The following is a 14930-nucleotide window of genomic DNA, read 5'->3' as shown; positions in this document are numbered from 1 at the left end:
CTTTACACTCATAAAAGAAGTCTTGGGGAGCTCTAGAGTGCCAGCACAGGCGGATGGTGGCACAGTACAGGACAGATGGTACCAACATACGTATATTTGTGAACCCCCTGAAGGGGTCTCAGGGAACTCCAGGGCTCCTAGGAGCACACTTTGAGAAACACTGTTGTAGAGAATAATTTCTAGCCATGGGGAATGCTGGGCTATACTGAAGAATAAGCAGAGAAATTGTGTATACAATTTCTGGATTGTTCCAGAAGAATGGTATCCAGTCTTTCTCCCCCTCCCTCCTCCTGTGGAGCCACTATCCCTAATCTGGACACTAACTGTACAAATATAATTGATACAATGATGACAGAAGTCCCTCTTTCTAGTTCCTAATTACTACTGCTTCCTATAGACATGGATGAGGTGATGAAATTGACTTGGCTATATCCTTGACAGCTTCTGGTCTAATCAATTTCCATCTAAGCTCTTTCTAAAGGCTACATGAGCATATGCTCATCTCCTTACATTTCAGAAAACTCTTTAAACCCAGTTCCAAAACGGTTCTGGGCACAGGGAAGGGCATCTGTGCTACTTTTCATAAGTACTATTCATTCAGTAGGTGCCTCCTCTTTAGTTTTGTACTGAAAGCCTCTGCTTTATGTGGGCAGACTGACAACAAATTTACATCTTTTAAACAAATCTTTAGCCAAAGCATTAATTAAATTAAACACCTTGTAAAGACAACGCATAAGAGGCTTAGTGCTGAGCAGCTCCCTGCCTGGGCACTGCTGGTGTGTCATCACTGTTTCTTTTGTGCCCTGGACGTACAGTACAGTAACACTTTTAAGAGAGCCAAGCGCCTTCCTGAAACAGTTTATCTCCTAGGACAATACAGCTATGTAGAAGCTCATGGGTGACCGTATATTACAGTTCCTATTAGGACATGGTTTAGTTACAGAGATGTTCATTTCAGAGAACTCTTAAATAAGAGGTGCTAATCACCCATTTCTGTTAGAGACTCTATAATGCAAGTTCACATTCTAACACCTGGCTAAATTCAAGCTGTGCTTCCCTAATACCATCTCTCATTAATTTTCAAGGCCCTTTTGCACATTGTATTTTTTGTACTTGTGAATCTACTTAGTAACAAACATACTGTTATTTGCATTGTTAAGTGTGATGTATAGCACAAATATTATTCCACAAGTATCAAGCCAGTAATGCAACATATCATCTTCGCAGCCCAATCCTAACCAACTTTCCAGTGCTGATGCAACTGCAGTACAGCCCCAAGGTAAGGGAACTAATGCTCCCTTACCTTGAGGAGGCCTCCATGGCTGCCCCCACCACCACAGAATGCAGAGTGCGCCCTGTTGGCATGGCTGCATCAGCGCTGGAACATTGGTTAGGACTGGGCTGTTAGAGTATTTGCTGCAGAATAAAGATTTTTGTCTTGCTACCAAGTGTCAATGACCATGATTTCCCAACATACCAATATTTCTGTGTGCAGAGAGTTACGTGTGGAATGATCCTCATTTCTTAATACACTGTGTACTGTTAATGCTATTGTATACCATCTCAGAATCAAAGGAACAAATAGACAATATGTTGTTTTATGAAGTTTGCAGATTATTTCAGAAGTTAGGTGTAACAGAAATGAGTGTTCTCTTGATGGAAAACCAAGAAGCCTAGATTTTTATTAAATAGGATTCTACTTAACTGTAATTCAATTGCTGGTTAATTTGATTTCCCTTAGTTTAATCAGATAAATCCACTATGGCCAGATTGCTTCTCTTACAGGCTGCATAATGATCTTCCATTTTACAGGTGAAGGATGTGGTGCAGAGAGAGAGAGAGAGAGAGAGAGAGAGACTATTTTGGATCAGTAAGGGTGGAAGACATGGGGAAATTGCACTATCTTGTTTAGAGTATCACTGCCAGGTGCTGGCAGATTGGACTGCCATCAGTAAGCACCATGTAGCTGGCTCAAGAATGGTGGCAAGTCACTTACAGTCAATGGTTTGTGTTGGAAGTTTCACCCGATACAAGGGCACTCATGGACAAATGCTACAGGTCCTATGTGAAACAATCTCAAGGTGGAAGCTTTTCTTGGTGTCTTCCAAAATAGTGTATATAAAGCAGTCCTTGTGGTGCTTCAGTGAGAGACCTTTTACTATGGTCAAGAACTCTACTTTTAAAAACCACACACTCAAGAGAGGCTGATAACATGCATTGAAATGTGCTAATCCCTTGTCGGACTGCTTTGGGTACCAGTACATTTCTGTCACAACTGGATAGCTCATAGCACTTTTCCATATGTATTATGGGGGTATAAAAGATGGCTTCCAGAGCAGAGTGAATGGTTTGAAGGCAGGCTTGAATCATGTCACTTCTCTTCTTAAAGAATTAACATTTTATAGTGGTGTTAGGAAGATTGGTGTTGTAAATATTGGTGGACCACAGTTAGAAGGCAGGAAAATTTGGCCCCAGCTTGTGAATTTTCCTTCCTTTGACCTTCTGAGGTAGTAGCCTACCTGTATCTCAGTTTAGGTAATACATCATTTCACCAACCGTGGGGATAAATTATAGGTTACAAACAGAAGCACAAATGAGAATGAAAAACTGTAGTAGACCAACTCATGAGAAAAATAATAAAACAGCTAGATAACTAAGGGAGCAATCCTAATCGGTACTTATGCTGGTATAGGTGCTCTGGAGGAGTCGCAAACATGCCATAAAGGTTTGTGCCTCCTTAGGCTAGAGCCACGTCGGCACATCCAGATGCGCTGATGCGCGGATGGTGTCAGAAGCCTCTGCCGCGGCTCCTGCGCCGCCGCTTGTGCCGGCGCAAGCAGCAAAGGTAGGCATGGGGGGCATGGGGCGGGGGCATTACTGGGTGGGGGGAGGGGAGGGGCTGGGACCCGGCAGTTATGCCAGATCCCAACCCCTGTCCCTGGGGCGAGCAGAGCGGCTTCAAGCTGCTCCGTTCTCCTCAGACTTGCGCCACCTCCAGAGGTGGCACAGGTCCGAGGGGACCCATAGGGGCGCGCAGCCCTTACCCAGGGGTAAGGGGAAGAGCTTCCCCTTGCCCCTGGCTGAGCCGCTGCTCGCTGCAATCCCATGTTGCATGGTAACTTCCATCACTGGTTAGGATTGTGCCCAAAATTGTGTTTTGCTTGGCTGTTAGTCTGTCTTCTTTGTATTCCCCCTTTATGTTCTCTTGCCGCTAGGCACAGATACTGCTTCTTTATCTCAGCAAGCCAGCCAATGCCCCATACTGATGAATGTGAAACCTTATACTTCCTTGCTTGTGCCACAGCAGGTAATGAGAGTATGTCTAGAATTCATGTGTTGTGGTGCAGGCTTACAGGATAGAGTTACTGCACAAATCTCATCAGTCCTTTTCCAGTGGAAAACCAATTGTCTGGATTAGGATTTTAATCTCCGGTTAATAGGCCCTCATAACAAAGATTGGCAAGACACTTTTGGAGAAGGTAGCACAGACAGATGTGGGCATATGTCCGCCGGGTCAGGGGATCAAACTGTAGTATTCCGTCCCTGACAAAAATTAACAGGCCATGGGTTACGGCAGCATAACACACTTTCTGGTTGTCACAAACATGGCAATGTCGAACAGCATGGCCCGGCCACAGCTGCAAACAGCCAGATCCATGTGGTGACAGACCAAGGATACCCACTGCCTGAAGTAAGGCTGTGCAGGGGGCAGGAGAGATGTGTGAATGGAGAAGGGCACAGGGCCTAGGGAAGGCAGAATGGGGACAGGGTGGGGAGAAGGGTGGAATGCACCTGGGAAAACAGTAAGTTCAGTGGCAGTGGTGCCTGTTGAACTCTGACCCCCTTCCTGGGCCCGATCCACGAGTCCATGCAGACTTGCACTCGCAGTACTGCTTTCACAGGTCCAAGTAGACCTGGCGGCTGGACACAGGATTATCTTGAGGCACAAATGTTCCCTTATCTTGAGGAGGCTGAAACACCCCTGCGTTGCAGTGGACATCTCACTGCACAGGGTGTAAAGTAGGATTGAGTTGCCCAACACAAATTGGTCTAAGGATCTGCAAATAGAGACCACTAATTAAGAAACTAGGATATCAAAGCATAGGCATTCTTCAATTTCAAACTGTAAGTAGAACGAAATGCAATGCCACAACTTTGCATATAACATGGAAATGCAGTTTGTTCTAAAGCTTTAAAATCTCTCTTAGATTTGCAGAGGGGAGAGGGAAGTGTGCAATCCAGCAGCTCCCAGAGGCCTTTTCTCATAATGCTAAACCATGGTTTGTGTTATAACTGAGCTATGCTATTTTCTGCCCCAGGGGGGATTTAATCACTGATTATTCTTGGAGTTCTCATTAAAATGAATATTTAAAAATGAGAGGGCATTGGTAATTAAATCCCTCCTCCCCCCTGCAAGAACTGGCATTAGAGTAACTCAGAAAGGCTGCTCAAGGGCCAGTTAATCTCTAATGCCCAACCAAGATAAACAGGAAATAAATTGGAATTGACCTGCAAGTGTTAAAGGCACACAGGTGCTGAAAAACCTTAATAGCAATTTCACTGCTCATAGGGGACAGGTTTGTGCTGCAGTTTGTGTTTTATTACCAAATAATTCCTACAAATCAGTTTTGAGAAACATAGGAGAATAATGTAGATAATGTTGGATTATAACAGTCTGACCGTGCTGGTGGTTTGCTTCTCCTTAAAAAGAGAATGAACAAATAGTGACAGTTCCAGATAAAAAATCTAATACAGAAGCAACTAAAGTTGCATTCACACAAGCACAAGCAAATGACATTTTATATTTTTGTGCAGTGGTCTTTAGAAGATTTCTTTTTCTGTACTGTGTAAACATTTTAAAAAACGACAGTATGTAATGCTATATTTTCTCCTGAAGAGACTGCATTGGGTGGACAGTTATGGATATCCTAAGTCTTCAAGAGGAGGAGTGGAACCCAGACAGAGCCATCCCTAGAAGAGTGCGGGCCCTGGGCAACTCATCTAGTGCACGCCTCCATTATGACCATATATTGGTCATGAAAGCACAGGGCCCAGGGTGGCCGCTCCAATTGCCCTACACAAATGACAACTCTGGAGTTGGGGGTCAGGTGGATCATAGCAGTGTTGCATGTACCTTTTTTTTTTTTTTTTTTTTTTTGAGGCTCATGCCTGCACAGTTTGAACAGTAGCCAGTGCTAGGGTTCCTTGATGAGGTAAGTCTCCTTGGAGATTTTGACTTTAGAGATAATGTCTTAGCCAAGCCCCCCACTGTTCAAAGGGCACTCTCTGCCATTCCTGCTTCCTCTTCCTTGACCTTTCAAAACTGAGCATGCACTCTTGCCTTGCTACTCCTTGCTCTTCTTTTTCTAACTGACCCGAAGGGAAAAAAAGGGCAGAAGACACAGTAGCTGCACACCTGGTTTGGCTGCTGCTGGGCATGAAAAGAAGAGAAAAAGTAACCACGGCAGTGTAGCTGCTTACTTGCCCACCTCTCTTTGCACACTGATTCTTGAACATGAGTCCCATGTTTTAGGCTAGGGTTTGAGGTGGGCCCCAGTGCTTGACAAGTTGAAGACCAGTACCTTAAAGTTATTGACTTTGCTTTCTACAGTGTGAACTGGACATCATGGGACCAATCCAGCTACATCCATGTATAACCCTGGTCAGAGAATCAGCTGTTGGGGTAATATAGGAGAGGTGGGAATTTTTGCAAACTAAATTTAGCCCCCTGCTGCCTCCACCCTGAGCAGGTGTTTGGCGGTATCACCATTTTTTCCCTCCACTCTGACTATGCGAACACAATTGGATTGAGGAAGGAATGCCTCATGCAGCATGCTCTACCTGCATTTTGGCTTAATGTAGGTCACGAAAAAGTATTGCCATGTTTCTGAAGGGTCCTCACTTTTGGGCAAGCCTCTTGGGAATTAGTTTCACAGGTGTGTGACTATTCCTGTGAAAGGCACATCAGATATACAGGATAGTGTTCTCTCCTTCGATTTGTCTTGAAGCATAGCTGAATATAAGCCTCTTCCTGTCCCAGCTCAGTCCTTTAGCACAAAATTGGAATGGAGGAAGCAGTTCTGAGAAAAATGTATATGTATGATATGATGTGTATGTGTGTGGAGCAGTCAAAGACCAAAAATCACGCACACTCAGTCAAGCAATCAAGCCATAAATTAAGTCCAAATGGGGTTTATTGTTCTGAGCAAAACACGTACCTCTGCTACGTCACTCAGTACTGTACGTAAAAGCATAAGAAGAGCCCCTCTGGATCAGGCCAAATGCCCATCTAGTCCAGCTTCCTCTATCACTCAGTGTTCCACCAGATGCCTCAGAGAGGACAAAAGACAGCAAGATACCTCTGTTGCCATTCCTTGCATCTGGTTTTCTGTTCTAGGTGCAGATTAAAAACTCTGTCCTTTTATTTCCTGTTTCCAGTGCTGTCAAACTACATCTCCCAACAAGCAGCAGTTCAATTTCTTAGAGGTGCTATTATGCCTAAGCAGGGTTCTGCATGCTGTCAAAGCACCTTCCCCTGAGTGAATGGTGCCATCCAAAAGAACCATTAATGCTCATATTATGTAGATTCTAAGCCTTCTGGGCATGAGCAGTAGGCAATGGATTCATTTTTAAATGCTGGTGATAAATGTACACTGTACTTCATAAAGACTTTCCTATTCTGGAGAGTGTATAAGACAAGGTATAAAAAAGCCACAGGGAAGAAAATGAGTGTGTCTAACATGGATGAATGAAGGTTGCATGGGCAGTCTGCTTGAGGGTGTATTGTTTCAGAGAGCTTTGCAGAGAAAATGTGCTTTAAGGAGAAATTTTAAGGAAGGGACTCAAAGGAAAAACTGGCTAAGGGTGTTCAGATACAAAGAACTGAAAGGAACAGATGGAGAACGCTTTGAGAGAGCAGGCAAACAGGGTGAGCAAGGACGGCAGTCCAGTTCGAATACTCTTTAGCTAATATTAAGCTTATCTGTAATATCCTTTGAGATAGTTGTGCAACAAGATTTCAGAAGTCACTTTCCCATTTCCTAGGCTTTGTCATGAGACCTTGTTTGCTTCTTTTCAGATTACACTATCCCACTTGCCTCCCAGAAGACCTTGTCTAAAGGAAATGGAACACAGACCAAGGACCACTGGGAAATGCCCGCTCTTCATCAGTCGTTCTATTCTATAGAGCCAGATTCTGAATCCCCTTCTACCAGTGTCCTTGAGGAGGAGGAAGGACTGCTTCCTATCAACCAGTCAAAAGGAGCTCCTCAGAGCAGTCAAAGACCAAAAGTCACTTCAACTGAAACAGTTAACCAGGACTCACTGTACTCCATCCTGTTCTCCACAACAACCAGCAGAATGGGTGCAGCAACTGAGGTGGCTATAGAGAGGCAAGAGGAAGAATCTGCTCCTGAGCATGCTTCCTCAGGCTTTGACCTAGGGAGCAGCATGGGACCCAGTCTCTTGCCTCTCTCCTCCATTTTGTCAGGCAACCCTGAAGGACCGCATGGTGTCTCAGAAGGTCCTCTCAAGAGTTCTTCCGAAAGTAAGTTGGCTGCTGTTGGAGCAGGAACGGAACTAGTAGAGACTTTAGCAACAGTAGCTCCATTGGAAGCTGATGCAAGAGAAGAGGAGACCACAACTGGGGCAGAGAGGCTAAAGCCCACAGTGGGAGCTGAATTGAGGCAAGCGGATTCCACAGCAGGGACAGCGGCCAAAGAGGCCACAGAAATTACTGAAATGGAGCACACAGGGGAAGGTCTTCTACTAATGACATCTCATTTGGATGGCACCCAAGTAACTGAGAGTGTTTCCAGGACTTCTGGCAGACCACCAAGCCCTAGCTCTTCAGTAGGGTTCTGGGACTGGACTGATAAGCCAGCTCCAACCCCTACTCCCACACAGAACAGCACAAAGCTGCCAGTCATAGCAACAGCTACCCCAGAAGAGGACTTTGAACCACAGACCGGAGATGCCCACATGGCTGTGCTGGCCACAGAAGTGCCCTGGAATTTGCCACAGGTAATGTTCCAATTCTTGTATGTGGGAGTGATGAGTAATTTTAGTTATAATACACCCTTACAGGCTAGGAACATGTAAATTGTATAAAATGTATTTTATACTTGTTACTTAGACAAGAGTGAGCTGACCTTGAATAATTTTTTAATCAGTTTTTTCTTAGCTACTGAAGGTGTGGAACAGAAATGTAATAAGAACATAATCGTGTTTTAGATGCTGAGGGTCAAGTCAGTAAATACTATGCAATTCAGAAATGAAGTAAATAAAGCGATAAAACAACAATAATGTTCCAAACTTAGTCCCTGAACTATTTTATGGTCTTCAGGAAAGTCATAAATTTCAGTATGGAAGGCAGTTGTTTGTGTATTTGAACTCTCACTTGGGCCAGCTTATCCGATCTAGAAAGAAGAATTTAAGACACGCCTGGGAACACACTCAGAATTCAAAACATGCATCATTTAAAGTTATCCATGGATATCCATGAGAGGTTGTTGCTATTCTAGTTTCTGTGACCTAGGAAGGGGAAGATTTGAGTGCTCCATGTTGTCATTTCATGGAGGCTTCTAGTTAATGCTCTTTGTCCAGCTCCCTGCTTAGAGCTATTGCAAGTATTACTTTCACCATTAGTGGCATAGCTATGCCATCTGGCACTTGGGGGCACAAATTTTTTTAACACCCTCCAGAAGGTTTTTGGCAAAAAAACAGATGTGCCTTTCTTAGGCCTCCTGCAGGCCTTCTGAGGTGCCTCAAGGCTTGGTGAGATTGCGCACAACCACTTTGGGCCTCAGAAAGGCACCCCTCTGATAACCCTCCAGGCATGGCACCCAGGGCAATTGACACCCCTGGGGGATGTCTATATATAAATATAATCCCCCACTGTAAATTTTCCACCCCACCGTGGTATAATATTCAGAGTTTCTTACCAGATAGTTTGGCTACATCAAATGAACAGCCATGCCTCAGCCAGTAGCTGCCAGAAACATAGAATGGGATTTAACAACTTTTTACTTATTTATTCAGCATGCACTGTGATAAGTCTTATCTGTCTAATCTGAGCCTATAAACATTGCAGCAGGATGGTAGGTAGGAAACTCACCATGGGATACTGTTTTTGGTATCCCTGTGCTGAAGGTAACTATGCAACAGCTCTGTTGAGTTTGTGTTCTCATTCTGAGATCCTGCTTTGGGACAGGGGCTTCCTTTTTTCTTCATTGGTTCTTGGTGGTGTATCTTTTTCCTCTTACTCCAAGTAAAACCCCAGCTGTCCCTGTAGGGCTTTTCGAATCCACATCAGTGATTTAGCTGGCACACATCCAGGAAGCCCGTGTAGGGCTGTTTGGCCCAGGTGCAGGGGTTTGGAGATGGTGTGTGCAGCTGCCACTACCCCACCCCCCTCCTGGGCCCAATCCTCCCCCTTTTTCTATCCCTCCCTGCCTCCAAAATTCCTTCCTGCCATCCTCTCCCACACCCTGCGCCTCCTGGCGCAAACTTATGACTGGTGCAGGAAATGGGTCCGGCACTGGCAGACCAGCTTGCGTCTTTGTGCCAGCAGCCGGGGAGGAGGCATTTTGGGGTGGGTGGTAGGTGGCCCCTTGGGCGGGGGGGGCATGTGGCGGGGCCAGGATCCGGCAGTTAGGCCAGATCCTAGCCCCATTTGTGGGCAGCGCAGAGCAGCTCCAGGCTGCTCCGTTCTGCTCGGATCTGCGCCACTTCTTCAAGCCTGCCTGTTCCAGTGCGAGTTAGAATTGCGCTGTTAGTGGTATACAGTGAGAGTATAATGTGGGCAGAACTGCAATGGTGGTATAATCAAGGGGGAATGAAGCTCAGGGACTTCTCTTACAACAGGAACAGTGATTTCATCAGCATGAGCCCTCAGGTACTGCTTTTGAAACTTTTTTCAAAGAACCTTAGCTGAGAAGAAGCAGCATGAGGCAGTGTAAGAACTTTGCTTAGGGGCATACATTAATGTCTTGTCCAGGGGCGTCAAACTCATTTCATACAGTGGGTTGAATAGCATTCATGACACCTGCTGAGGGCTGGAAGTGATATCATTAGGCAGGAAGTGATGTTATTTAACAGGTGATAACCAGAAATAACCAAAATCTTCTTTTCTCACTTAGGAGCTCATTGCTGCAAATGACAGAAGAGAAATACATAGATCTTGATCATATTTCAAGATATGGGACAATCCATGTGGGATGCCCTTTTAGCAGCATTGCTCAGCAGCTGAGATCCTGAGGGCCAGATAAAAAGCTTCCAAGGGCCACATCCAGCCCCCAGGCCTTATGTTTGACACCCCTGGTATAGTCCATTGCTGTTCCTAAGGGCTGCTTGGAGTCAGTTTATATTATACTCTAATGTTATTTTAAAGCTACAGTCCTATTCAAATGTACTTAGGAGTAAGTCCTACTTAACACTGTGGAACTAATTTCTGAGTAAGCATGCATAGAGTAGCATTCTAACATACCTTTTATACAATCCCTTCCACACCGGGAGCAAGTGTAGTCTGTCCCTGGTCTGTCTCCCTGGCTATGGGCCTTCCTTCTTTGCCTCTTTGCCTCAGACTGTTGGCAAAGTGTCTCTTCAAACTGGGAAAGGCCATGCTGCACAGCCTGCCTCCAAGCAGGCCACTCAGAGGCCAGGGTTTCCCACTTGTTGAGGTCCACTCCTAAGGCCTTCAGATCCCTCTTGCAGATGTCCTTGTGTCGCAGCTGCGGTCTACCTGTAGGGCGCTTTCCTTGCACGAGTTCTCCATAGAGGAGATCCTTTGGGATCCGCCCATCATCCATTCTCACGACATGACCAAGCCAACGCAGGCATCTCTGTTTCAGCAGTGCATACATGCTAGGGATTCCAGCACGTTCCAGGACTGTGTTGTTAGGAACTTTGTCCTGCCAGGTGATGCCGAGAATGCGTCGGAGGCAGCGCATGTGGAAAGCGTTCAGTTTCCTCTCCTGTTGTGAGCGAAGAGTCCATGACTCGCTGCAGTACAGAAGTGTACTCAGGACGCAAGCTCTGTAGACCTGGATCTTGGTATGTTCCGTCAGCTTCTTGTTGGACCAGACTCTCTTTGTGAGTCTGGAAAACGTGGTAGCTGCTTTACTGATGCATTTGTTTAGCTGTTTGTGCCAGGTAACGCAAGAAGAAAAACAAGTGGGCAGGCTACCTGAGATCCATGAAGTGGAGAAAGGGGCAAATTGGCAGAGGCAGTCAGGCTTTAAGCTGCAGGTTGTGTAGAGCAATGGGGAGGGGCAAGAATTCAGTGAGCAGCCATAACCCCCACACCTGCTCCTGTTTGCAAGTCTGTCTTCTTCCTTAGACTCCTTATGGTTTAGTGTAGTCTTTCTCAAACTGTGGGTCATGACCCACTAGGTGGGTCGCAAGCCAATTTCAGGTGAGTCACGTAGCACCCAGCTTAGCCACCATTGAAAATACAGATCTGAAAATATGGGAACAGAGCTGCTGGGAAGGGTGGACTCCTGATGGGAGAGAGGCATGGTGCTTTGCCCTGAATAGGTGGGAAGATGGAGTGCTGGAAAGGGAGGAGGTCTGTGTGGTTGGAGAAAGATCCAAGTCTGCATTCTGCTTTGACTTCTTAGCTGGAATGTTTGAATTCCTGGTTATGCAAAATAACACAAGCACACTTTGGTTGATTGTGGCTTAAGTTTGAATCCTAAACTGATGATGTAACTTCTGGCCATGACATCACTTCCAAGCTAATGACATCACTTCCAGTGGGTTCTGACAGATTGTCATTCTAAAAAGTGGGTCCCAGTGTTAAAATGTTTGAGAGCCACTGGTTTAGCATGAGACCTTGGAAGGCGACTGCTAATTGGAGCAGACAGTGCTGAACTAGAAATACAATAGTCTGATGGGATATGACAATGTTATAAGCTTGTAAGAAATTCCAAATTGTTTCCAGTTAAATTCAGAGAATTCTTTATTCTGTTTTTTAGGTGACCTGTAAAGACTGGAGCAACCTGGCAGGCAAAAACTATATCATCTTGAACATGTCTGATAACATTGACTGTGTGAGTAGCTTACCTTCTTATTTATATAATTTACTAAATTCCTATCCTCCCTACTTAAAGCACTAAAATCAATATGGCTTATAGAATTAAAACCAACTTGCCTGTCTCAAATAGTGAAACAGTAAAATACTTTTGACCCTTGTAACTTCACAGCAATTCAATTGGCCAGATGCTACTGAAGCAACATAGGATACATACAAGCAAGTGACAAATGCACCACTCTTGGAATGTATGAATTAGAATTTTGGAAATCTATCTGGATCTGATGTTTCCCCTGAAATAGATATGAGGGTCTTGCTTTTTTTTCCCCCCCTCACATCTTTTCAGAAACACATAGCTGAGACTTGAGATGGTATGCCTGTGTTTTTAAAAAGTAATATGAGAAAGAAGCCCTGTGGCTGGCCTTTCTAGATAATTACAATGATGTCACATTGGGGAGTATAAAATAATGCCACAGGTGACATCTGATAGCTGTGACCTGAGAACTTGGACTCGGTCTCACCATCTCCATCTAGATCTGCATAACATATGGCCTGGGGACTGTGCGGGCTGGTCATGCTTAATTGTGGCCCACCAGATCTTTGACTAAATTCTGTTTTTGTGACTTGTGTGGGTTTACTTGCAGCCTTTTTCAGGAAGAGTTAAGGAAGAGATACAAGGGTTAGAAATCCCCCCAAAGTGCACATTTGTGACTGTGGAAAGATGTTCAAACGGTTGCAACATCTTCTGAAAACAAAGTTGCATATGAATGCTGTAGCATAAGCTGCTATGCTAGTGATGAGGCCATGAATGTGCAGTACTCTGTGGAGGCATATTTTTTTCCCACAATTTAGAATTTAGCTCTGGTATCATAAGCTGCTTATGGCACTCACTAAAACTGAGCAGCTCACCACTCCTGCTCCACTACTGAAAAGGTCTGTCTTGTAATAGAGTAACTTTTAATTTTTTCAGTCTGCAAATTCCAATAAGTTTATGTGAGCACAATACAATCACTGGCATACTTGGAAGGGGGTCAGTGGGTACAAGTTCTCCCAGGCGGCATCCCCATCCACTGCCTCTGCACACCTGGGAAAGGCAGGAGAGGCAAAAGTGGCACTTGGCAAAGAGTTCCCTTTCTCTCACCTCTGGCCCAGCTGCTCCCTGACATCACAAGCATCTCTTTGGCCAGTGGTGGCGAAGGCAAGTCAGAGGCACAGTGGTTTTTCCTGCTCTGCTGGTGGCTTTTGTTGTGTGGCCCACCAGGACTTCACTGTGGAGAGGTACCCAAGAGGATGAGGTCAACTGGCTGGAAAGTGGTAACGGTGGGAATGCTGGAGACCACCCCCCTGACAATGCAGGGTTGCTGAAGCTGAGGCAGTGGCAAGGAGGAGAAGGATAATCCTGGAAAGGAAGAGGAGGTGTTGTGTTGTTTGGCTGGGCTGGGATAATTCCCCCCCACCCCAGAGCAGCCATGCATTGGTTGGAGCAGCCACTCACTTCTTAAAAAGGGGAAAAAAACTTTTAAAGTGAAAAAAGCGAGCAACTGCAATTACTTCTGGGTTGGGTGGTGGCATTTAAAGGGACGGCCCCAGGGCAGTGTAAGCCCCAGGTCCACCACTGAATACAATAAAATAACTCAAACACAGCTGCACAACTCTTTCTGCCTTTTCCTATGCCCATCATGCTTCTTGCATGTAGCTTTGCTTTAATACAGAGGTGGGGGATATTCCCTAACCAACAATTGTAAAATGTGTCTATATGAGAAGCTGGAATAAACCATCTTTATAAACTACAAATTTACATAAATTTATTGGTGCAATCCTGATATAATATGAATAAGGTTTTGATAGAGAAATATATGACTGAACCCAATATGGTATTGCTTCTAGATAAATGTGTCATTTAACATCCTATGAGTTGATTAGTTGGTTTCATAGTTGGTTTCATAATACTGAACAGATTTTGTGCTAGTGCCCCAAGTCAACTTCAATTGGCTGCCATTTTGTAATTATCAAATTTACAGCGCAATTCTGAGCTGCACTTGGGCTGGCACAAGTCCCTTGTGCCAACGGAGGCTCTGAGTCTTGCATTGGCCAAGGTTGGAGGACACAAGACTCTGGAGTGGGTGGGTGGGGAGGAGACGGGAGGGAGGTGTTCTGGGGCGGGGAGTGGGAGGCAGGGCTGGGATCCAGCAGTTATGCCAGATCCCAACCCCTGTTCCCAGGGAGTTCGGAGCGGTTTCAAGCTGCTCCGCTTTCCTCAGACTTGTGCCACCTCAGGAGGTGGCGCAAGTCTGAGGAGACCCATAGGGGCCAGCGTACCTTACCCAGAGGTAAGGGGAGAAGTTTCCCTTTGCCTCTGGCTGAGCCGCTTTGGGCCCCTATCCCGCGCTGGATACAGCGGAAGCCTCTTGACTTGCCTGTTGCAGCGCAGGATAGGATTGTGCCCTTAGGCTTCCAAAACACTTTGGGATAAGTGTGTGGCGTAATATGAGCTTTTAACCAGTATTTCATTAAAAATAAATTGAGCAGTTTGAGTTTATGCTCATAAGGAGTTGGTGTCAGCCATCTTAACTGCTGCTTGTGAAGAACAGGTGAAAAGCAAGACCTTAGTCTGACTCCATCTTGTACCAGCTGTATGAATTTAGCTCAAGGTGGTCCAAATTCTGGCAGCCAGGGGGCCACATGGCCCTGGCGTGACCCACAACAGGGAAAACCCAGAAGTAATTGTGGGTGATGTGATGATGTGTATTCCAATTACTTCTGTGTTCTTAGTCGCCAGAGTCATTTGGCAGGCTCGGTTGAAGGAGGCAGAGGCAGCACTAGGTGCAGCAGGGTTTTTTAGTCTCTCCGCCACACAGTTCCAGCTTTTCCTTCTCCAAAGGAGAAGTTAGAATGGTGC

General features: G+C 45.4%; 1 protein-coding gene across 1 annotated transcript in view; it reads left to right on the top strand.

The window, feature by feature from the left end:
- PODXL2 (podocalyxin like 2) overlaps positions 1-14930 on the top strand; it is a 66404-nt gene that overhangs the window by 30446 nt on the left and 21028 nt on the right. The window contains exons 3-4 of the mRNA XM_066616165.1: positions 7079-8022; positions 11976-12050. Coding sequence (XP_066472262.1) covers positions 7079-8022; positions 11976-12050 — 1019 coding nt within the window. The remainder of the gene's footprint in view (positions 1-7078; positions 8023-11975; positions 12051-14930) is intronic.

This window comes from Tiliqua scincoides, chromosome 2 (assembly GCF_035046505.1).
Source record: "Tiliqua scincoides isolate rTilSci1 chromosome 2, rTilSci1.hap2, whole genome shotgun sequence".
NCBI classification, from domain to species: Eukaryota; Metazoa; Chordata; class Lepidosauria; order Squamata; family Scincidae; genus Tiliqua; species Tiliqua scincoides.
Note: the sequence above shows the minus strand (reverse complement) of the source record. Positions and strands in the feature narration are given on the sequence as shown.